This window comes from Sitophilus oryzae, unplaced genomic scaffold, assembly GCF_002938485.1.
Source record: "Sitophilus oryzae breed Bouriz unplaced genomic scaffold, Soryzae_2.0 scaffold_1167_pilon_pilon, whole genome shotgun sequence".
NCBI classification, from domain to species: domain Eukaryota; kingdom Metazoa; phylum Arthropoda; class Insecta; order Coleoptera; family Curculionidae; genus Sitophilus; species Sitophilus oryzae.
In genome coordinates, this window is record NW_022145801.1 from 135917 (window position 1) to 161598 (window position 25682).

Consider the following 25682-nt stretch of genomic DNA (forward strand, 5'->3'; position numbering starts at 1 on the left):
ACGATCTAATGATTGTCGTACTTACCATAGCCAAGTGCATCGTTTGCGCATCCAAGCGGTGTTCGTGACAGAAATGTTCGATAAAAGTGTACATTGTCGGCGGCTGCATGCGAAATCTAACGAGAAAATAATTACGCTCGTTAATAAAGGCGTTTAATTAGTTGCTATTTTTGGCGTTCGGCTGTAAATGGAAGCAGCCCTTTGATGGTAATTTAATAACAAAGTGAAATGTTATATCGTGGCACGATTTTAGTATCGATGTTACAGTAACTATACAATTTTTAACACAAATTAAAAACTAGAATAAACTACTTAAAGTTTTTTTTTAATTATTCTGTGTATTCAGTTAATATACCGAGTGCGTCTCCAACGTTGCTCACACCGATAGCTTTTTTTAGATAAAAAGCTACACTTGGTATGTTAGTATATGACATAAATTAGAACAGATTAACATATTCAATTGTTTTGGTCACTTCCTATTTTACTGGAAATGACTACAACTTTTGATTTTTAAATGACACCCTCGATATTTGTTTACTTTAATAGAAAATTATACCCTGAATAGAATGACGTATCATATGTCAACTTTTGACATTTGAAATTGTAATAGGCGGTTCATAACGACAATTTGACTCGAAATACCAAGTTTGTGGTACCAAATTATTCATAAAAAAATGATTTTTCCAAATATGCTAATGAGCTACCCTTGTTCCATTTGAAAAAATTGAGATATAATTAAAAATACGATTTGGGTATATTTTAATCGGCCAGGTCAAGACATGAAAAACATTAGACAATCAAATATATTGTTTCAAGGCACCTTGATTAAAAATTAGTGTTTTTAAAACACAGCCATGTCACTCTAGTTTAAAATACAATTTTTTTAAGCATTAATTGTTATATGATATGTCATTCTATTCAGAGTGTCATTTTCTATCTAGAAATATACAGAGGGTGCCATTTAAAAATCAAAAGCTGTAGTAATTTCCGGTGAAACTGGAAAGTGACCAAAAACAATTAATATATACGTCAAGTTAATAATACGTCAATTAATCCTAAAATATGTCATATACTAACTTACCAAATCTGGGTTTTTTATCTAAAAAAATAAAAAAGTTATTGGGGTGAGCCGCTTTTGAGACGCACCCGGTATAGACAGTTAAATAAATAATAAATTTATCAATGTATTTTTTTCTTTCACCTTTTGTGTATTCAGTTGGGTTGGTTTTAGGTCAGCAATTTAAAACATAATAATTAAAAGTTATTTTTATTTACGTACATTTCGACCATTCTTAGGTCTTCTTCAGAAATTATTAGTGATGAGAAAAATCGAGTACTCGAGTTTCAAGCGATTGCAATAACCGAGTGATCGCTCGAGCGAAATATCACTCGTATTTAAAAATACGGTTTTTCGTCCATCGGTTGTTGTAAGTACTCGTTAACGCCAAGATCCAAGCAGTAAGTTGCGTGGGCAGAGCACATATTCTTTCGATGTAGAATGGCAAGTAGCAAGCGACGGGCGATTCGCTTGATCGCTTGATTTAGTTTATTTCAAAGCATTGTCGATGTAGGTCGTAAAATTTTGTCCCTCAGAAACGAAACGGATAAATATATATACGGCGTCGTATAAATTTGCTACCTGCAATGTATGTAGAAAATTCGCTCGGCTTTTTATCGAGTATGTCACATTAAAATCGGATTTCGATTTATTTCATTCTAGGATCGCCGCTTGTAACTCGTCACTTGCATCGCTCGTTCATAATCGAGCGACGTCGGTTATTTCAACTATATCGGTTATACACTATACAGAACATATTAAAATAACAAGCCACCACATTACTAGTACATGTCAGGCTCCTAAAACCAAGAATGGATCCCAACTAAATAAATTATTAAGGCTAGTATATATTCCTTTTTTTAATGATCACCAAAATTACCGGTCTTTGAAGATGATTTACGGGTAATATTTTACCGCGTTTTTTGTACCGGGTGGCCAACTAAGAATGGAGACGCCGGCTGTATCTCAAAAACTACTTATCGTATAACTTTGGGAAAAAAATTCTAATAAGTAAATCGACCAAGAGAAATCGCTGGAAATTACTTTCAAGTTCAAAAAATGTTCACTAGGAGGCGTTTATGGAAACAAAATTTATACTGGAGATCATTAAGGAAGAAAAGCTCTTTTAAACGAGCACTAGTTTGTTTAAATCGGGTAACCTAAACCAGAGTTATCCTTATTTTAATAATAATAATAATAATAATAATAAAAATATTTATTTCAAAAATGATCTAAATATGTACAATAAAATTACAAATATATAGACATATTGAAATATTGTCAGCGGTGAAGAGACTTTTATATTAAGAATTCATTGATTGAGTAGGGTTCCAATTTAATTAAGAGTTTTTTCAACGATTTCTTATAGGTTTCTTGACTTTCGATTGCTCTTATGTCTTCAGGGAGGCTATTATAAAACTTTACACACATGTATACTGGATTTTTTTCAGTCAGGGTGAGACGATGTGAGGGGAACTTGGCATCACTGGACCTTGTTTGGTATTCATGAGATTTTTCCATTTCAAATAGGGACTTATGTTTGAAGATGAATATTAAACACTCATATATATATAAAGAGCTGGAAGCGTCATAATTCCGAAGGATTTAAAGTGTCTTCGACAGCTTTCTCTATACTGAAGTTTCTTTATAAGTCTTATAATTCTTTTCTGAATCACAAAAATTTTTGCAGTTTCTGAATTTGATCCCCAGAGAATAATTCCATATCTCAGCAGTGCCTCAAAATTTCCACAGTATAGTGTTTTCATTGAGTCTGGGTTCACATAACTTGACACAATTCTCAGACCGTAGGAAATTGTGCCAAGTCTCAAGCATAGCTTATAAATATGTTGGGTCCACTTTAAGTGCTCGTCTATGTAAATACCAAGAAATTGCATTCACCACCAAGGCTGACATCCATTTCTCCAATTTTCAAATTGCTCGCTAATTCAATTTTCTTCTGTTGTGTTCGAAAAATTAGTGTATTAGTTTTTTCTTTATTTAGCATTAGTCTATTTGCATCAAACCATTCCTCTACTCTTATGAAAGCCTTGCTGCCATTCTCCTTCAGAATATCTTGTGTTGTTCCGTGAGTAAGTATATTAGTGTCATCTGCATAGCATGTAAGGCTAAAATTTGCATTTCTTGTTGTTTGACTAATATCGTTTAAGTAGATGATAAAAAGTAGTGGCCCAATGATACTGCCTTGAGGTATACCAATATTCAATTTTTGTATACTGGACTTACTAATCTTTTCGTCTTTTCTCACAATAACTTGTTGTTCTCTATTTGTCAAGTATGATGTAATCCATTTGAGTGCTGGACCTCTTATTCCATATTTTTCGAGTTTTATTAGTAGTAAATGGTGGTCTAAAGAGTCATATGCTTTTGATAAATCAAGAAATATACCCACTGCCAGATCTTTATTTTCCAGATGTTGTATTATTGATGTAGTGAAATCGAACAATGCAGTAATGGTACCTTTCTCCTTCAAATACCCATGTTGTATATTCTGAAACAGTTTACAACTATTCATGAAAGTTAATATTCTGTTTGCAACTATTGTTTCAAATACTTTTGAAAAGCTTGGCAGTAAGCTAATTGGTCTATAATTATTCTTATTAATAAAAGCAAGTTTAACCTTCCCCCACCACTTTATTTTATGAGATAGAGCAAATTACTTTATATCAAAAAAATTACAAATTTCTCGATGATTACAATAGTAATATTTAAAATACCTGTTCACCTGCATATTTTTGAGAAAAACCCTGTTTTCTGATTGGCTATCAGAAAAACGACCCCTAGCGGACATTTTTCGAACTTGAAAATAATTTCCAGCGATTTCCCTTGGTCGATTTACTTATTAGAATTTTTTTCCCAAAGTTATACGATAAGTAGTTTCTGAGATACAGCCGGCGTCCATTCTTAGTTGGCCACCCGGTTACACTTTAACCGGTAAAGCGATAACCGGTAATGCAATATCTAATTCCACTTATAATTCATAAATATGTAACTAATATCAGACTAAAAGTTTACACTAAAAAAATTAATTTGTTGTGTATGCGTTTTTAATTAAATCGAATTAATTTATAGAATTTTTATTTGCAAATTACTATTAAACATTACTCTACCTTAAAATCTTGGCAATCAGTTGTTCCATTTTCAAGATTTGCCTGGGCGTAAAAGTATCACCTGTTAAATATGACCATTCCTTTACGTCGATGGGATAAATTTCTTCGATTTTTCCCGCTAACAGCATAGCCGCCGCTCCGACCAGTTGGAATTTACTCCTTACCTAAACAAATACATATATGTAACGTCAAGTGCAAACTCATTTATTTTAAACAAGCAATTACTCCAGGCTTTGTACAGCTGTTCTAGAGGAAAGACTAGAAAGTAGCCTATATTAGTCTCTACTGTAAGTTTTCTACCAGTTTTAAAAGTTTAGTCCAAATAAATTCAGCTGTTTTGAAAAAAATGTTATTTCGAGCTTTCATTGTAGTCCAAGAAAATAGGCCTTCAAATACGAAAGTTTTGGTATAAACTTGAATTTTTGATATAAGTTACTTTGAAATGGTAAATGAATAAATAAAGTGATTTTTTCCAAATTTTACATAAAAATGGTCTCTATATTTTTAGCCGACCATACCAACAGGTTAACATTAAGATCGGCAAAAAAAAAGTTTTTTTAATTTCACAAAAATTCATTTAGCCACTAGTAGATATAAAAAACATTTTTGGTAAACTCTGTCTCAAATAGTTTCTGAAAAATAAAATTATTTTTTTAAAAGGTGCTTATTACATTTATATCTCCGAAACTAAAGTTCCAAGAAAAGTCGTAATATATCTACAAATTCATTTACCCACTAGTAGATATAAAAAACATTTTTGGTAAACTCTGTCTCAAATAGTTTCTGAAAAATAAAATTATTTTTTTTAAAAGGTGCTTATTAAATTTATATCTCCGAAACTAAAGTTCCAAGAAAAGTCGTAATATATCTACAAATTCATTTACTCACTAGTAGATATAAAAAACATTTTTGGTAAACTCTGTCTCAAATAGTTTCTGAAAAATAAAATTAATTTTTTCAAAAGGTGCTTATTAAATTTATATCTCCGAAACTAAAGTTCCAAGAAAAGTCGTAATATATCTAAAAATTCATTTACCCACTAGTAGATATAAAAAAACATTTTTGGTAAACTCTGTCTCAAATAGTTTCTGAAAAATAAAATTAATTTTTTCAAAAGGTGCTTATTAAATTTATATCTCCGAAACTAAAGTTCCAAGAAAAGTCGTAATATATCTAAAAATTCATTTACCCACTAGTAGATATAAAAAAACATTTTTGGTAAACTCTGTCTCAAATAGTTTCTGAAAACTATTCATCACTTTGTGTCTGTCTGTCTGTCCGTCTGTAACACGATAACTCAAAAACCGCTAAACCGATTTTAACCAAATTTGGCACAAAAATACTATGGCACCCGAGAATCTGGCTATTAGTTTTTGGTGGGGGTGGGGGATTGGTAAGTGGATATGGGAGGGGATTAAAAATTTTAAAAAATCGTTACTCCAAAATTACAGTAGCTAGCAAAACGCGGTTTTCAATTTAAAATTAGGAATAATATTTGCAACAAAATTTGTAATAACATCAAAATCAGTCAAAGTCGCAGTTTTTGAGATATTCCGTGTTTCCGTAGTCCCTTTTCGAGAAAGTCCGTGTGGAGAACTCCAAACTCCCATCGGACGCGACCCCAGGTGGCGGATAGGGGAAATAACCGCGAACCAAAATTGGAAAAATTCCTTTACTTTGAAACTAAAAGAACTGCCTACCAACTTTTTATTAACATATTTTAGTAAGGGCGGCTATACGTGCCTCCCGGTGCCAATTTTTTTTACGCAAATCAAAATTAACCGAGGCAGGCTAGAAGCTAGAGGATGATAAAAAATTACTCAAATCTTTGTTATTTTAAATTCAACCCTATATATATATATATATATATATATATATATATATATATATATATATATATATATATATATATATATATATATATATATATATATATATATATATATATATATATATATATATATATATATATATATATATTATTTAAAAAATTAATATATTAATAACATTGCTTCTCAACGATATATCATGTTCCTATACCTAAATCTTGCGGTTTCTTAAGTAGAGCTTTTTAAAAATTAATAATTCTATTATTATAGTTTCATTTCAAGAATTTCGTTATGAGATGTGAAGATTTTGGAAAAGAATGAAGATTTTAGAAATTTAGCGCGTAAACTCAAATTGATACTTATAAAGTTTGAATATTTGTCACGATAAAGATTTTCTTTAAACGAAAGAATTATTATCTTTTAAATGGCTTTATTCAAGAAACCAGAAGGTTTAGGTATAGGAATATGATGTATCGTTAAAAAGTAATTTTATTTTGATTTCGACTTTTTAAATAATATACATTAGGCTTGAATTTTAAATAACCATAATTTTAACGATTTTATAACAAACGGAAATAATTATTTTTTCTGACTTCCCTGTTTGATATCCAATCAGTTAATTTAAATAGATCGAATATGTTGACTTTCCTTAACCTATAAGCCAAATTTTAGCTTTCAATATGCCAAATTTATAATTTAACCAATACTTATTGAAGATCATGTTTTTGTCAATTTTACGCATGCTTTATTTTTTATCTCGAAAACTATTAAAGATTGGCATATGTTAATATAATAGAAAAAATCTGAGATTTGGGAGTAGTTTCGAAAAATATAATAATATACCGGGTGTTCCATTTAAAATAATAAAGATGCTCCCACTTGTAGTATGAAGCGGCAACACTGTATTGCTGAATCCAAATGTATGCGAAAATCCAAATTTTTAAAAAAATCTTATTACCGGTTCTCTATAAATGTCTAACGGGCCATGACAGTAAATCACTCTGTATATGAATTTTGTTTTCGCTTTGCTCAAAAAATTATAAATTTCAATTCACATTCTTTTAAAATCACCCCAAGAAGGGGTGAAAATATAAATAAAGTGGATTTTTCCAAATTTCAGTGAAACGGTAAGGACTTGTTAAGAAAAATGTTTCAATAAAGGCTGTGCTTAGCTTCTAGCTACCCTATCTTAATTTTGACTTGAGCAAAAAAAGTATAGAGACCATTTTTATGTGAAATCTGGCCGGTCTGCTACTTTTATTGGAACTTTTTTTTCTAATCCTTACCGTTTCTCCGAAATTTCGAAAACATTACCTTATTTATTTATTTGATCCCCCATCGGGGGTCAATTTAAAAAAAATCTTTCACAATTCGGTTTTAGAGCTTTTAAAGTAACTTTTATCAAAAATTCAAGTTTTTACCAATTTGAAGGTCTATTTTCTTGGACTATTAGCTTTATGTTCTAATTTATACAGAAACAACTCAATATTCTATAGACAGCTTGAAAAAATCATGTATAAATGATATTTTCTCTTAGTAGCATCTTTAAACAAAGAGTTTACACTACATTTTTACTTTTTGCCTAATAAATAAAGGCTAGCAGTGAACGGCCACTACACCACACTACTCGCAAAATAGACCGAAATGAACGAAATGATCAAACACCTTCGCGATTTGAGGTTATCTTTTCGGGAATATTTTTCAGAACCCGACAGAAAAAAGAAACTGGATAACAGACCCTTTCAACGCAGATTTTCCAGATATCAACGGCTTGACAACGGTAAAGGGGGTAAATCAATTGACACAAATATCATGTGATTCAGCTTTAAAATAAAATTTCAACGAAACTTCTTTATCAAATTTTTGGATGAATTTAAAAAAAGTTTATAAAGAAATGTCAGGAGAGGCACTGAAACATTTACTGCTCTTGTATATATTATCTTGTATATCTTGTTACCCACATATTACTAAGTAAAAACATCAACCCGCATATTACTAATTTAGTTGCAAGAAAGCAGCACCAACCTTCACATTAATACAGTATTATTAATTTTTATAAAAATGTATTTTTTTTACTAAAATAATTTGTCCTAAAATTTCTGTTTTTTTTTTTAATTAGGGGGGTCCTTGAAATTGTGCTTTAGTTTTTAGAGATCCACGAACTGAAAAGGTTAAGAAACGCTGGTGTAGAGGGTTATTTCGTCAAAAAAGTCCCATGGATATTTCATTACTTGCATTGTAAGAAAATCTACAAAATAAAATAGTTATTTTTTGTAAACACTGCTACGGGGGCACAGAGACCACCTTGTCAGCAGTGATTTACTAATAAATAAATCTGCCTAACGGACAAAAAAATGCTTAACGTTTCGCGAAGCATATCTCTTCAAAAAAACAAAAATAACAAAGAAAAAAACTATTTTAAATATCTAAATACAACTTGTGAGACAACTATTCAAGAACACTTTAGTTTTATCACAGATTAGGTATACTATATGTATACAGATAAAAATCTTATCACTAATTCGTGGTACGAAAATTGTTTTTTATGACGATGTGCAAACGAGTAAAATTTCCTGTGCGCAAAAATAAACTCGCGTAAAATAACAATAAACAGCATAATAGAGAGATATCGCTAAACCGAATAGCGTGCATGGACGTTAATAAGGCCAGGTGTTATTTCCTTTACGTAAGGTGGTATTAACTCTCTTCATTTATAGTTATCGGATCGGAAAGAATTCTGTTCGCGTCGCGTCCGCTATTTAAACTTAACCTAACTCTGAATTTAAAACTTTGAAATTGTTTTGTTTACTAGGTATTTTAAAACTAAAGGGCTAAAGTGCTTATTTCCAGTGCTTTATTGTTCAACGTCTGCCAGTGGGTTTAGGGTAACAAGCAACAAATTCTCTTAAAAGGGCTAAGTCGTCATCTGCTGTAAACCTAAGCCTCTTTATAGGTTCTTTAATATTGGAAGAGGTGGAATCCATATTTTGGGCCATATTTACTTAATTAAAACTAATCCCAGCTACTTAAATATCAAAATACCTAATAAAACTAAAGTAATAATTCAAAACAATTCAAACATAACCTAAAATAAAAGATCTCGCCGGCCCGCCACGGTTGTCAAATACCCGCACATGCCCATTTAAGCAATTTTTAAACGTTATTTAGAAATAGCGCTTGGTGTAATTGATCTGTAAATTACGCCAGGCGGTAACGTTATTAGCGGGTGTTGCGTTAAAAATTGACTCGCGCATATCGTAACCATGATAAGGTACCTACGCGTAAATACTGCATGACGCTATTCGGTTTTCCGATATCTCTCTAATAACTGTACCGGTCAGGCGCTGTGCACAATTTTATAGGCCATAAGTGGGCGTGCTATGTGCGCAAACTAGTAACCTAACTAGTGCCCGATTCCGAAAATTGGAACCACGAAAAACAATAAAGAAAAAACAAAGTTTATAATCTGTGGTTTTATTTTCAACAGATACATCTATAACAACAGTTGACGTTCTGATAAAGATTATTGTATAGGTGTTAAGCGTTTTTTGTCCGTTAGGAAAATTTGCTTATTAGTGAATCACTGCCACCGTCACTGCTGACAAGTAGTGATGTGTCGGTATTTAAGTAACGCGATTTTGGAGAGGTATTTCTTTGTAACATCGATCGTGTCGCGCTGTACAACGAATCAGGAACCTGTTACTGAAGAACGACGATCATAATAACAAAACTATAAATTATTTATAATTTGCAAATAAATTATCTATAATCGCTCTTGGAGTTAGCTCGAACCGCAGTAACCGCATAGCGCCGTGTTTCGCTTCAAACGTCGCGCTCCTTGAGTCGCGATTTTGTCGGTCGCGAGCAGTAGTAACTGGAACTGGAACTAGTAAGTACGTAACGTCGCGCGATCTCGACCGCTTCGTCTGTTGCGAAGAGATGTAACTAGTAACGACCAATACCGCGACGTATTTCGCTCCAGTGCCAGTGGTCGCGCGACTGCTGGAACGCTCGTAGGATCGAGTTTTCGTCAGTCGCGAACAGTAGTAACTGGAACTGGTAAGTACGTAGCGTCGCGCTTTGATTGGTCGCTGTTGGCGTTGATGCTCCAGTTACAGTCGTTATGTTACTTTCGATATCGCGATTTTTGGTAGGTCTAGATGCTACTAGGCATTTTTGATGGATAATAAATACATGTTAGGTACATTAGATAGTTATAAATAAACACTTTTACAAAAATAAGAAAAAAAAACAAAGAAGAAATATGACCGAAAAAACGGAAATTTGTAAAGCTACTTTCAATTGATTAAAAATATAATCCCAATTAGAGTTATACAGTGTGCAAAGAAAGAGAATTACATTTTACTAACATACGGGAATAAAGTAAGGCTGATTTTATTTTGATTATCTGACATGAACATTTTACTTCTAACTTTTCCACCATAATATTACCTAACATCTAAACACCAATGTAGATAGAGAAACATACACGTAAATAAAGACATTTAGCATATGGCGTAGGTATCTCGAATAATGATTCAAATTCTGTTACTTTTTATTGTTTAAGCTAAACCATTTCTAAAATAAACAGATTTTAAGAAAAAAGATAGGACATATAATTATCTTACAAATAAACGAATTTTAATTTAAATTGTAACGGTTATAACGTGTATCAGAAGAATATAAATCAAAATATTATGGGCAAAAATAATAAACATAAAAAGCTATTCTTTAGTCTGAAGAAAAGATGGCGAATAAAAAATATTGAATACCAATAAATTATATTATTTTATATTTTTTATTTAATAGTTCTTTTTCAAAATTAAAAGCTCACATAACTAAATTCTTCTAGCCATCTGCATGTTGTTTATTGTTTACAAAATTGGGTTTATGAATTGTTATTGTTTATGAACTTGCACGGACACAATGATAATGGCAGGGAGAGGAGTAGGTAGGTACAGTGACCGGAAATACTGCATAGGCGGGAACAGCAACACACACGAAACCGGAGCCTCGGTTACAAAATCGCGGTATTTTGTCGCGGCATTTCTCTGGAACGGTCGCTATTGTAACGCGACTCATGTGCAACCGGTATTCCCATCACTACTGAGTTGGTCTCCGTTGGATGTACAAGTTGGTCTCCGTTTGATGAACCAGTGCCGTTCTTTAAAAGATCAGCTGGAGGCGAACTTTTGTTTACTTCATCAGCTGTACATACTTAGATATTGGGTTAGATTCTGTATTCATATTTTGTCGGTTGATTTTTGGTATTATTTGTTATTGTAGTGCAAAAAACTAACTATTTTGATGCTTAAGTGACATAAACTACTATCAGATATATGATCACTCTGTTTCTCATAAAAGAACACGAAATATTACACGTTTTATTAAGTGCTTTAACCTAAAAGTGCCCATAAGTTTTTATTTATCATGATTTTTGTGTGTGTTTTTTAAGACTCTAACAACTCATCAATAAAGCTTAAGTGGAGTGTGTTTTTGGTGCTATGCCTCATCTTTGTTGTGTTCCTGGTTGCAAGGATAGTTATACTAGGCAGCCTAAAGTGTCCGGAAGAGCAAGAAAAGTGGGTACGAGTTTTAAATCAAGACAATTCTATTGAAAATATCGTTAATAAATTTAAAAATAATATTCTCCCAGGATGATATTAAAAAAACTAGACAATTATGTTTATTTTATTCATATTGTGGAATCTCTACTCCAAGTGTTGTTGGTTCATCTTCCATAGATTCAAACACGTAAGATAAACACTTAAGTAGGTATTATGATCTAGGGAAAAATAAAGAATATGCGTATTATAGATCATGAACAAGATTATTAATTTGAGTTCAAAATTAAAAAAGATTTTTGTAAAGACAAGAATGATAAAGTTTAAAAGAAGAATGTATTTTTGTTTGATAATGTGTAAGGCATAACATATTTTTGTTCAGTAATTTTTAATGAATAGTGTTGTATAATCAATAAATTGGTATATTTGCAATACGAAATTAAGTTTTAATGATAAAGGTGGTTACTAAGAATAATTAGAAATTCGTATTTCTTTGTTTTAATTGGTGTAATGTTATTTACAATTTATGTAAGAATTATACCGTATCATCGAAAAAAAAACGGCGTCTAGTTGGCTTGGAAATGAACATCGATGACATTCCCTAAATAACGTTACACATAAAATAATTAACTAGAATTTTTCATTCTTGGAAAATTTGATATTCTTGAACCTTGTTTTTAAATATTCTAAAATTTTGGATTTTCTTGGGATTTAAGTTCGGGAAAAACGCTGATTAAATTTTCATTGGGTTTTTCATTATTTTTATTTGGTTAAAAAAAAACGTTTCGGCTAACATTCATCAGTGTTGTGTATGAAAAAAATAGAATCGAATATAATCCAAAAAATTACATATAAAATATTCACACCGCACATCACATAATGTTATTGTAATGAATAAACTAATATAAACTTGTCAAAAGATGACCACATATTTTTTTAAATTATTGTTCTTAACAAAACTATCAACATTAACTATGGCTGAAATCGTACTCCATAGTCAATGTAGATAGTTTTAGTGTTAAATAAAATGTAGATAGTTTTAGTGTGAATAATAATTTTAAAAAATATGTGGTCATCTTTTGACAAGTTTATATTAGATTATTAATTGCAGTAAACATTATGTGGTGTGTGGTGTGAATATTTTATATGTAATTTTTTGGATTATATTCGACACTATTTTTTTGATATGACCCAACACTGATGAAGGCTATAATGTTAGCCGAAACGTTTTTTTTTTAAACCAAATAAAAATAATGAAAAACCAAATGAAAACTTAATCAGCGTTTTTCCCGAACCTAAATCCCAAGAAAATCAAAAAATTTAGAATAATTTTACATATAAAATGACCGCGATCTTCATTTCAAAGCCATCGCTGACACCTTTTTTTGTATGATATTATATTATTTGCAAATATAATTTTTCAAACATTGATACTTGCAAAATATACATATAAATTTTGTGAATGCAAATAATAATACATCACTATTAGTAGATATTTAATATTTTTTGTTAAATTAGATCGATTTTCAAACCCAAAAATTTAAAATATATTTTACATTTTACCCATTATCTTGTAAATATATTGTAAAACATTTGCTGCATTTGTATGGTTCATAGTTTATTTGCCAAAGTATTTATTACTATAAATAAGTATATATATTGTATTTATTAACTCTATATTATGTATATTTCATGTAAACTATATCATTTTTAAAATACAAGCCAAAAATATGAGGAATGATTATGTTTTCCATGTAGTCTACAACACATTTATTAATCCGTAGTATCTAACTAGCGTGACGTCATAAATCTCGCCCCCAGGCTGTTCTTTCAAAGAACGGCAGTGCATGAACGCAGCAATATTTACAAAAAATAACTATTTTATTTTGTAGATTTTCTTACAATGGAAGTGGCGAAATACCCATAGGACTTTTTTGGAGAGATGAATCCGTTACAGACGTATAAACATTTTTTACAATTTCTATTAATATTTTTTTATTTCCTCCCCCCAAAAAAAATAAAAAAGTTCTTTAATTTCATTATAATTAAAACCAATATTATGCTCTGCATTTAATAAATTATTGCATAATGATAATTGTTTTCGTTCATAACATAAATTAACGAATGATTGATTAAAATAGCGAAAATCAGAAAAAATATATATTATGGAAATAATTTTCAATATTTAATTAAATCACATCAAATAATCCGGCGCGCAAGAAGGTCCTTAATTAAAATTTTAATTAACTTTAAATATCGGCAAAATCGATTATTTTGAAAGAGCTAGAGAACATGTTCGCATCTGAATGGATAAAACAAAATTAATTTTGTATAAAAAATAAGAGAATGGATAAGATTATTGGATAAAATAATGTTATAATTAAATAATATCATCTGCCAACAGAAGGATTTTTTTAAATAATCTCACATTGGAGTATTTATGTATGGTCATTGTTATAGAGGGTGTTTTAAAAAAACATGTGCCATCTCTCATGGGGAGATTCCTCACGTAAAAATAAGATTTATTTTTCATATCAACATAGATTCGATGTAGCTACATAGTGTTAATAAAGTTTTAATATTTTTTCGATTTATTATAATTCTCTTCCAAGTATTTTTAGCGTTTCAAAAGAAATTTTGAGGGTAAAAGTTGCTATAAAAATGCGACATATTTTAATGCTAAAAAAGTATCGACATATTCACCAGGGACGTGCATATGGGTTATCACTAGAATATTTTTCTAAAAAAAGCATGTACGCCACTGACCTTTTTTTCTCTAGCTTGCGAAATAGTGGTGAGATGATACTGAGTTATTTTAATATATTATTATTTTATTTTAATTATAAACGGAATTTTATTAATTTGCCTTGATCCAAGTCTAATAGCAACCTTTAAAAAAATAATATCATTAACTTGCGAGAGTTTAAAATAAGTATTCTCATTGATTCCCCATCCAATGAATGAAATGAAAATATGAAGAAAAGTTTCTATAAATATGAGCATGGAATACATTTACTAATTAATATAATATAAAAAATTAAATAGTAAATTAATACAATTAATAATTAATTAATATAATATAAAGAAGTAGATAGTAAATATAACATAAAGAAAAATTACAGAATTTTAAAACTTTTTAAAATTAGGTTTTTTGTAATAATTATCTTAGATACCATTATTTTTTATTTTAAATTGTGGTAGGTTGGACTAATAGTAATAATATAAATATATTTTTATTTCAATTTTATTAATTGCGATTAAGAAAATTGCTTTTATCTCATGAAGAAGGCCGAATCCTTTTTTAGTTTAGTTAGTTCATTTTAATTGGCATTAAACGGCCTACACAATTTTGATATCCAAAAAAGTCAGTGGCGCACATGTTTTTTTTTTGAAAAATGTTCCAATGGCAAGAGTTGTAGCTGTTGTTGTATCTGTGCTGCCTTTTATTAAGAATGTTTATAAAACATAGGTGTATCTACTATGCTTTTGATGACTTAGCTGACTAACGATAAAATTAATAACTATAGTAAACGCCACGAATGTTTGGGAGTGATTCATCGCTTGATGAAGTTAGAATCGACACGCGCGCTATCATTTTTTTCATCGGTCACTACCAAAGATATTATAAAGATAGACCGAACATCTGATTCATAAATACTCGTTGGTAGTGTATCAAACATTCCAATGTGTCAAACAAGGACAGAAGAGACAGAGAAGTCTAAAATTTCCGACCCCGGCAACTAGGCGCATTTGGATTGTTCTAATGGCCAGTGGCGTATCGTTTTTTGGAACGAATTTAATTAGTAAAGTAAAAGTAAAATGATTAGTCAAATTTTTACTCCATATTAATATAGGTACTACATTAGCACTTTTTCGTCAGATGAGTTTTGTTATAAGGTCTGATATAATAATACAATTAATATAATAATAATAATAATAATAATAATAATAAAGGACTTTATTTAGTAGAAAAGAAGAAATACATAAGTAATAAAAAAATCGATAACATTTTCCAATTGCCGTTCGACAGCAGGCGAAGTCTAGCAGAGATGCTATTCCACTTAACCGGCAGGTCGACAACAACTGTCAGATTTGGCAGGACACAATTACATAAAAATAATTCTTATTAAAACTAAAGCACTCTCTTAAATAATATAAAACATAACGACAGTTAGAGGGAAACAAAGTTTAACGTTACACAATATGCCAGATTAAAAGCTGAAAAAAAAATGACACTCTTTGCCTAGTGGCTGACAAACCCCAACAATTCAAACAACAAAAAAAAAACGAATCATAGACAGGATCAGTGGTTTTCACACAAAAAAAATTGTTTGACTTTAAATTTAAATTTATTAATATTAAATGCCCTGAAGTCAACCGGCAGAGGCATATCCCACATATACTTATGTTGAAACGTTAGTAGTTTTCGAAAATCGCTCCAACGTCGATTTTCAATTTAAACTTTCCTATATAAACTTTCAGTTACTATTGAATATTTACAGGGTGATTCAGGCTTCCAAAACAGTTCTATATTAGGTTTGTGGTTGGTGACTTTTCTTTCAATTTTTTTTTTCAGAATATGGAGGCATTTAGGCACATTTTAGACATTTTTGTAAACATAGGTGGCCGGAACATATTTTCAAACCAAAGTTGTAGATTTGCCATTAAATTTCCATTCCAGAAATACCTAGTGTTGCCACTTGTCCTTTTTTGATAAGGACAGCCCTTTTTTGGAATAACTTGTCCTTTTGACTTTTTTTGACTTAAAAAGTCATTTTTATTTACGTATTTTCCCTGAGAAAATTATCTACAGCAAACAGAAATATTCTTTTCGCCCAAATTTAATTAGGAATGTTATAAAACTTAACTTATAAATAAATTTTTCTTGTTTAGAATAGGCAACATTATTTAGAACTTCCCGTTTAATCTCAAATGATAGTTTAGGTTTTAGTTTTACCTTTTTTTATCTTGAAAAGAACTTTACAAAATTAGTACCTAATTAGTAACGATTTAGTTAGTTCGCAATCGATAGCTTTCTGTTAAGTAATGTGTAATAATTGTTTAATCTTGTATTATTAATAACTTCCTAAATCTAAAATCAATATTTAATGAGAAAATTGTGTTTTTTTTTAAATATAAGACAAGATTTGACTTTCGGTCTTCTTCTTGTATTATGATGGTTCTGATACGAGGCAATTGCCTTTTAGTCTCGCAATAAAAAGCATTTATCATTAAAAGTATAAAATATGTGTGCTACAGTATGGGATTTCTGTCGCATAATAATGAATACCTATTACGTTTATTTACAAAACCATTACTTTTAAAGGTAGCTTCATCAGATAATCAAATTTCAGTTATATGTTCTAATCTTCATGAACTGTATTAAGCATATGTATTGCGGTTTAAATCACCCTGTATGTTGACAAAAATATTTTGAAAATGTGCGTTACAATAACTTATGTAAAAAATTGAAATAGAAATCACAAACCAAAAACGTAATAGTTAAAAAGCTTTTGATATCCGGTGAAGGTTTTAAAGTCACCTTTTCTGCAAATCAAACTAAGTAAATAGGCGCAAATTTGATATGTGGCAATGTCGCCTTCTCTATCTCAGTTGGTTTTTACAGTGCGTAGTCAACCTCCGAATGTTTGATCGGGTTAAAATGCATAATGTGATATCTGTTCTTCCTAAATCTATGGTCGCTACCATGTGAACTAATCTGTTCAAGGTCACATAAAACTTAATTCCAGTGCCGTGCTGTTTCAAGTCATACAATAATCAATATATAATCTGTTGTAATTTGTTGTTTTAACTGTCAAAGTCTTGTCAAAACATATATTTGGTTATAAATATAAAATGGAATGCCCCATTGGTCGCACTGCAAGCACACCAATGGACTGACGCACAAAAACGAATCATTCAAAGAAACGCGATATAGTATCGTCTTTGTCAATCACGCTAACATTTTAGAATAAGTAGGAGGAGCGCAGGTAGATGATTAAACTGGGCCTTTAAAAACCTACGTCGGCGGTAAAAATTTACGTTTTTAACGTAAAAATGATAGGACGCGTGTCGATTCTAACTTCATCAAGCGATGAATCACTCCCAAACATTCGTGGCGTTTACTATATCAACCTGTTATTATTGAATACCAGTGACAATTGAGACTGTCGTTATTTCGAAATAATAATTTTATTCCTTTCTAGCTTATAAAAAAATTGTGGCTCTATGAGACCAAATTCACAGCATGAACTAAAGCTTCAGCGACTGCTATTTTCATCCCTGTTATTTTTTAACTGTTGTTAATCGCTATTTTTATAAATAACAGTTCCCAATAACAAATTAACACTGAAAATAACATCCAATTTATAGTGTGGCATAATAAAGGAGTATTTTAGTGTATACTATACTGTCAAAGACGGCTCTGGGGAATGACAATCGATAATAATTTTGACGAGGTCAATCTATAGACGTCATTTACTAAAAATTGACATAAAACTTTTCAAAAATTAACACTAATTATAGAAAGATTAAAAAAAGGATCGAACGTTTCCAGACACACGACTCTATTTTCAAAAAAATATTTATTCTCAAATTTTAAACTACACAATTTAAAAATAATTTTTACTCAATATAAAAATAAATTACAACTTTCTTAAGGCCAAATAGCAGTAAACAAAATTTAAAAATAAAGAAGAATACGGAATACGGACCAAGCAATGACGCCTAGGGCTTGACCTCACCAAAATTATCATCGATTGAGATTTCCCAGCCCTCTTTGACGCCGTTTTTTTTTATCGTATGCTATTAATAATATGTAATTGTCCATTATAATCAAAATCTGGGGTAATATATCTTTTGAAGGAAGAGAGGATATAGCATTTAATATGTTTTTACCACTTACCACGGCTATATGGCTTAGAAATCTATCGATATAATTCACGCTAAGATGAAAAGTTTCGGTGCAGAGTTTATATTCTTCGGAAACGCTCGACAGCCAATCAATCAAGATACTTCTTGTATTCCACGTCAGATCGCTTTGCTTCAGCATGTATTTCGATTTGGGAAACGAATAAGTTCGTTCCAGATTATGTAAATGTTTCCATATATCCTAAAATTAAAAAAATATATAGGTTTGGTTGACGTATTTAAAATACTTTTTTTCAAAAGTGGCCCACCCCTATAACTTTTTTATTTTTTTTTCTAGGTAAGGTTTATGTATGTATGTTAAGGCAAGGTTTATGTTTGGGTCGAGATTTCCGTATGTAAGCACAATGCATTCATAATGTACTGAACAAAGAGAGTACAGTAAAAACGTTGCCAAACGTTGTATGTGTGTTGTATGAAATAAACCGAGTACTGTGTGTACAGGGTGGGTCAAATTCGACGCTTTTAAATGGAAACACCCTTTTCTATAGGAGATAGACAAAAACTAATATCGGTGTCTTGAGCTCAATTTTTGTCAAAAACATGATGGTGAAAACCGCATATCGATATCTGTTACCGTTTCGGAGTTACGGGGTGTTTTTCAAAAATATGCATTTTTAACAAATCTCTGTAACTTTTTTGCTATGGAAAATTTTGTATTTTTATGAAAACATTTTCAAAGCACCTTTTTACGTAGAATTTAATGATTTAAGTATAATTTTTTTAAAATTAGTAATTTAACAATTTTCAACAGAAAATTTGATTCTTTATATGGGACACCCTGTATATTTTTAATTTATTGGAAATAATTTAAAATTACCTTTCCAAAAATATAACACGCTTGATATTTTGCTCGATTCCTCTTCGAGATATATAGAGTATATAAAAATTCGCCCGCTTTAAATAAGTAGGCTTTGAACGGCACCGGCTGTAATGCAAAAAAATTCTAGCTGTGAGCATCAATTAAAACGAAAATAATATTTGCTATGAGAGATGCAGAATTTTATAACAATTTAAAATACATTTAACCAACATCAACACATTTAAACTATATCTAATAACAATAAAAATAAATAGCAAACTAAGACATGAGATTTTGCTACAAGTGTTCGACATATCGACCGTCTTCTGTTATGGACAAACGGGGCAGTTTTTGAACATTTCTCTAGGAATTCATTAACTCAGAGGGGGTGAAAGATACCCTCTCATAACTGCTAAGTATTTCTAATCCTTGTCTAGATTATACGGAAGAATAAGGAACCTTTATTCTTCCGCAAATATATCCATAGGATTAGATCCATGGGCACTAAGTCAGGCGGCCTCGATGGCCAACGCCTGGGATCTTGATTAGCTATTCAATTATTCTTGAAATTGGCTGCAAAAATTTGCTGATAACTTCAGCGTTCAAAGGCGGTGCGTCGTCTTGCTGAAAAAATATGTTTTCGAGTTCCATTAAGGGAATATCATCAATAAGGGGTCCAAAGCCTACTAGTTAAAAGTGGCGAACTTTTAAAAATTCTGTATTTCGAAGGGGATTATAACAAAATATCAAGTGTACTATATTTTTGGAAAGGTAATTTTAAATTCTTTTCAGTTAATTAAAAATATAGAGGGTGTCCCAAATTAAAAATCAATTTTTCTGTTGATAACTCTTAAATTATTAATTTTAAAAATATTATACTTAAACCATTAAATTCTACGTAAAAAGGTGCTTTGGAAATGTTTACATGGAAATACAAAATTTTCCATAGCAAAAAAGTTACAGCGATTTGTTAAAAATGCACATTTTTGAAAAACACCCCGTAACTCCGAAACGGTAACAGATATTGATGTGCGGTTTTCACTATCATGTTTTTGATAAAAATTGAGCTCCAGGCACCGATATTAGTTTTCGCCTATCTCCAATAGAAAAGGGTGTTTCCATTTAAAAGCGTCGAATTTGACCCACCCTGTACATTGCTAAGAGCCGTGGAAGGGGATAAAGCAGTTTCGTGGCGGTCGAACGAATAAATTGATAAATTTTATAAATTGAAATTTTATTCTCTTCTGTAATTGAAATTTAGTACTTCTAGGGGAGGATGTACAGGGTGTTCCATTTTGGTTGAAATCATACGGTATCTCCGTTATTAGTAAAGATAGGAGGATGCGGTTTGCACAAACCTGTCCCACTTTTCTGTCAAACGGAAGATGCTTTCAAAATTTTCATATCCCTTTTCATTTAGCTACAGGGTCTTTTCAAATATTTTGAAATTTGGGACAGCCCTCGTATCTCCGTTATTGTGGATAATATCGAAGAGGTGAAAACTGATTCTTGTAGAACTTTTTACGTAGAATACAGTGGCGTGGTCTGTTTTTTACGAAAAAAATATTTTTGAAAATATGAACTAAAGTTATGTTTTTTCAAATGGATCACACTGTATATTTATAAATCATATAATCCGTCTTGCTATGAGCTTCTCAAAAATATTAACACTCCATATTTATTTTCACTATTTACTGCAATATTTAAAATATATTATTTTTTATTAGTAGGCCGTGATAAATAACAAAAAAATTGGCACCGGGAGGCACGTATAGCCGCCCATACTAAAATATGTTAATAAAAAGTTGGTAGGCAGTTCTTTTAGTTTCAAAGCAAAGGAATTTTTCCAATTTTTTTTATCTCAAAAACTGCGACTTTGACTGATTTTGATGTTATTACAAATTTTGTTGCAAATATTATTCCTAATCTTAAATTGAAAACCGCGTTTCGCTAGCTACTGTAATTTTGTAGTTACAATATTTTAAAATTTTGAACTCCCTCCCATACCCCCAAACCAACCCCCCACCACCACCAAAAACTATGGCCAAATTCTCGGATGCCACAGTATTTTTGTGCCAAATTTGGTTAAAATCGGTTTAGCGGTTTTTGAGTTATCGTGTTACAGACAGGCGGACAGACAGACAGACAGACACCATGAAAATATTTTGTATTTAGATCATTTATGACCCAAATAACTCATTTTGAGTGAAATTAAAAAAACTTTTTTTTTGCCGATCTTAATAGCCTACCATACGTCTTAAATTTTATATAGGTACGTACGAAAAGTTATTACTCTTCAAAACAGTTAAAACATATTTAGGTAGCGCCCTCTACAAGTAGGACTCATATTGATCTAATTGATCTCGGAATCAAATTTCTCATGTGAAGAAACCCCCAGACACCAATTTTCATCCAAATATCTGCGTTAGTTCAGAAATTATTTGGAAAATAACGAAATAAAAAAATGATACTTATTCACCCTGTATATCCACAACACAAATTTACACGAACTTTTTTACTTATTTTTATGCCGAAGTTTCCCGAATACGGAGAAACAGCTCTGTATAATACAACTCTAACAAAAACCACCGTAAATAAAAAATACTGTATAACACTATCTATCAAAGAAGTGTAATTAAAGTAAATAGCTCTTAGAAAAAATGCCTTTCAGTACCTACCTATTCTAGGTACCTATTATTATTTATTGTACATATTATACTGGCCAATTTATACTTTTTGTCCATAAACTATAAATTAATATAGGTACCCATTTAATTATATTTATGTAAAAAATATTATTTAAACACACTATAATATTTTAATTTTATCCTGGACAATTTAACGAAAGAGCTCAGTTAACTTCTGGCATTAGTGTTAAAGGGTCTTGTAAGAACAGTGGTGAAATACATGAATTGAGTTTTAAGTTTTAGCCAGGAAAGTGAATAGCTAGGTGATACTGAGTTTTATACTAACGAGATATAGTTGGAACCAATTATTATAAGGTAGGTGTTATTTTAGGGATGTTTGTTTAATATTTTGTTTCTTTTTAATCCGCTATTATAGTTCATAATTTTGTTAATCTTCAACTATATTTTTATACCGGCGGGTGGCGCCTCTCTCATACGCCGCGAAGGCTCCCAGGAGAACGACAGTTTGTATTGAAATGAAGTTTTGTGAGCATATTGTTAAAAATATCTTTGGTTAATTTAGACCAAGAATTCAGACCACTTTTTAAAAATACAGAGACTTCTACAGGGTGTCCCCAAAAAAATTACATATCAAAGTTGTGTTTTTTGTAATGGAACACCCTATATATTAATTGATTTTCGGATTCTGGGAGAAAAATAAAGGTGAGTTTTATAAGAGAAGTATATGACTAAAATGCACAAGGTTTTTGACATATAGGGAAATTATATTTAACATTTTCTAAAAATAAAGAACAATTTTTAAATTACAATCAAAGCTACCTAAATTGGAATTTACCCGGTATAGCCTAATATGTAGTTAAATTAACTAATGTACAGGGTGTCCCATTTTGGTTGAAATCATACGGTATCTCCGTTATTAGTGAAGATAGAAGGGTGCGGTTTGCACAAACCTGTCTCACTTTTTTGTCAAACGGAAGATGCCGTAAACAAAATTTTCATAGCCCTCTTCGTTTCCGAGCTACAGGGTCTTTTTGAAAATTTTGCAATTTGGGACACCTCCTGTATCTCTGTTATTGTCAAAGCTATCGAGAAGGTGAAAACTGTTTATTGTAGAACTTTTTTACGTAGAATACAGTGGCGTAGTCTGTTTTTCTACCAAAAAAATATTTTTGAAAATATGAACTAAAGTTATGTTTTTTTTTTAAATAAAACACCCTGTATATTTAGAAATCATATGATCTGTCTTGCCATAAGCTCCTCAAAAATATATATCACTTTATATTTATTTTCACTATTTACTGCAATATTTAAAAGTTTTTATTAAAAGATCATATTTATTAGTAGGCCATGATTGATAATAAAAGAAACTAAAGAATTATTAAAAGTATACTGCTATCTGTCTCTTGTTTTATTTTGGGAGCCGTTAATAAATTCTTTATATATTAGGGAAACTTAACTCTCTACCGCTATTTGTAAATCTTGGAATACGTGTATACGTAAGAATAATCTATCGTATCGGAAATTTTAGATATTCCTTTAGCTAATTTACGTGAAATATACTTTCAGCAAGATGGGGAACATTCCCCCTCATAACTATGGAAATATTAGAATACTGTTAAATTATTATTTTTCAAATCAATGAATTGCAACCAATGAAAGCATATTGATAGCCTCCTCGATTCCCGGATTTCGCCGTTCTCGATTTCTGATTTTGGGGATTTTTGAAATACGAAATATATCGTGGGCACTACAACAATGTCGAACACCTGAAAAATGCTTTAATAATTCAAGATTTAGATATTTGCAAACCCATCCCGTTATAAAAAAAAGAAATATATATTCACAGTTTCAGTGGTAACAGTCATTTCAAAAGTAAAATATATCAATCCCAAATAAATTTTAATATGTGTATGACTATTTTAGTAAATACCATTTTGATTTTTTGTTATTTATCACGGCCTACTAATAAGAAAATGATATATTTTAAATATTGCAGTAAATAGTGAAAATAAATATAGAGTGATATATATTTTTGAGAAGCTCGTAGCAAGACAGATCATATCATTTATAAATATACAGGGTGTTCTATTTGAAAAAACATAACTTTAGTTCATATTTTCAAAAATATTTTTTTGGTAGAAAAACAGACTACGCCACTGTATTCTACGTAAAAAGTTCTACAATAAGCAGTTTTCGCCTTCTCGATACCTTTAACAATAACAGAGATACAGGGGGTGTCCCAAATTGCAAAATTTTTGAAAAGACCCTGTAGCTCAGAAATGAAGAGGTCTATGAAAATTTTGTTTGCAGCATCTTCCCTTTGATGAAAAAGTGGGACAGGTTTGTGCAAACCGCACCCTTCTATCTTCACCATAGATTCACTAATAACGGAGATACCCTATGATTTCAACCAAAATGGGACACACTGTACTTTAAATCAAATTAAAACATGATCCAAAAAGTTATACAGGGTGAGACAAGATTAATATTGAACATTGGTCGCCTTTAAAAGCATGTTACTCTTTTGTTTTAAATGGATCACCTAGTATATTATTCCGATATTCAATGGAGAATTCATGTCTCTTCAAAATACTAGTAAGGTTGCCTACCCCTCAAACAAAGATTTTCCTAGATATTTTTATTTACATGATTTGATCTGAGTAGATCTTTATTATTTGATAATTTCTAGGTGGCTGTGATATGTCTGACGTTACTTCAACATCTGTCTAATTAGTCCAACTTTAACAACTGGTGGGGTATCATTTTGTGTCAGTTAAAACAAAAAAAATTTCTCGTAAATTTGCCGAAAATGCAAAACTTATCCTACGTCAGAGAGAATTGATATGATTTTAGTTGGTGAATGCAGTGTGCATTCACTAATTAATAGAATACTAAATTCCTCCTGATTTTATATAGTCTGGGTTTTATGGGGATATGTTAAAGACAGTGTTTACAAAACTCGACCAACTCTTGTCGACAACATGAAAAAAATTATTGTAGATATGCTTTTCGAGGTAGAACTCCAAAGACAAGCATTTTATGAAGTTAAGAGGACAGGAAGCATTTTGAGCATTTGATTTCATCTAGCTAATTTTTGACACATAATTATAGGTTTATATCTAGTTTTAATTCTGTAATAATTAAAATATGTTTTAAACATATATCATTTTATTACCGTTGAGTATTTTACTCTACAATCTTTAATTTTTGTTAAATTAACAAAAGGTATATCACAGCCACCTAGATTTTTTCAAATAATAAAGATCTACTGACGCAAAATCATAATAAAAATTAAAATATCTAGGAAGATCTTTGTCTGAGTAGTAGGCAACCTTAATAATATTTTGAAGATATATAAATTCCCCATTGAACACCGGAATAATATACTGGGTGTTCCATTTAAACTAAAGGAGTAACTTGCTTTTAAAAGTGATTAATGTTCCATATTATTTTTGTCTCACCCTGTATAACTTTTCGGGTCAAATTCCAATTTGGTTTAACATACAATGGTTACTGTAATTAAATATCAGGCTATACAAGACCAACTAAAATTTAGGTAGCTCTGTTATCGAAATTTAAAATTTACTCAAATTTACTTCATTTTCACAAAATGTGAAATATGTAAAAAAACTTAGATTTTAGGTATATATGCTTCTTTAATAAAACTCTGAATCTTTATTTTTTCCTAGAGTACGAAAATCAATTAATTATAATATAAGGTGTTCCA

The 25682-nt window shown here is 30.7% G+C and overlaps 1 protein-coding gene across 1 annotated transcript in view; it reads right to left on the reverse strand.

The window, feature by feature from the left end:
- LOC115888145 (G2/mitotic-specific cyclin-A-like) overlaps positions 1–25682 on the reverse strand; it is a 39022-nt gene that overhangs the window by 11914 nt on the left and 1426 nt on the right. Inside the window, exons 3-5 of the mRNA XM_030907744.1 lie at positions 18483–18689; positions 4186–4349; positions 26–116 (exon numbers count right to left, since the gene is read on the reverse strand). Of these exons, the coding sequence (XP_030763604.1) occupies positions 26–116; positions 4186–4349; positions 18483–18689 (462 nt within the window). The remainder of the gene's footprint in view (positions 1–25; positions 117–4185; positions 4350–18482; positions 18690–25682) is intronic.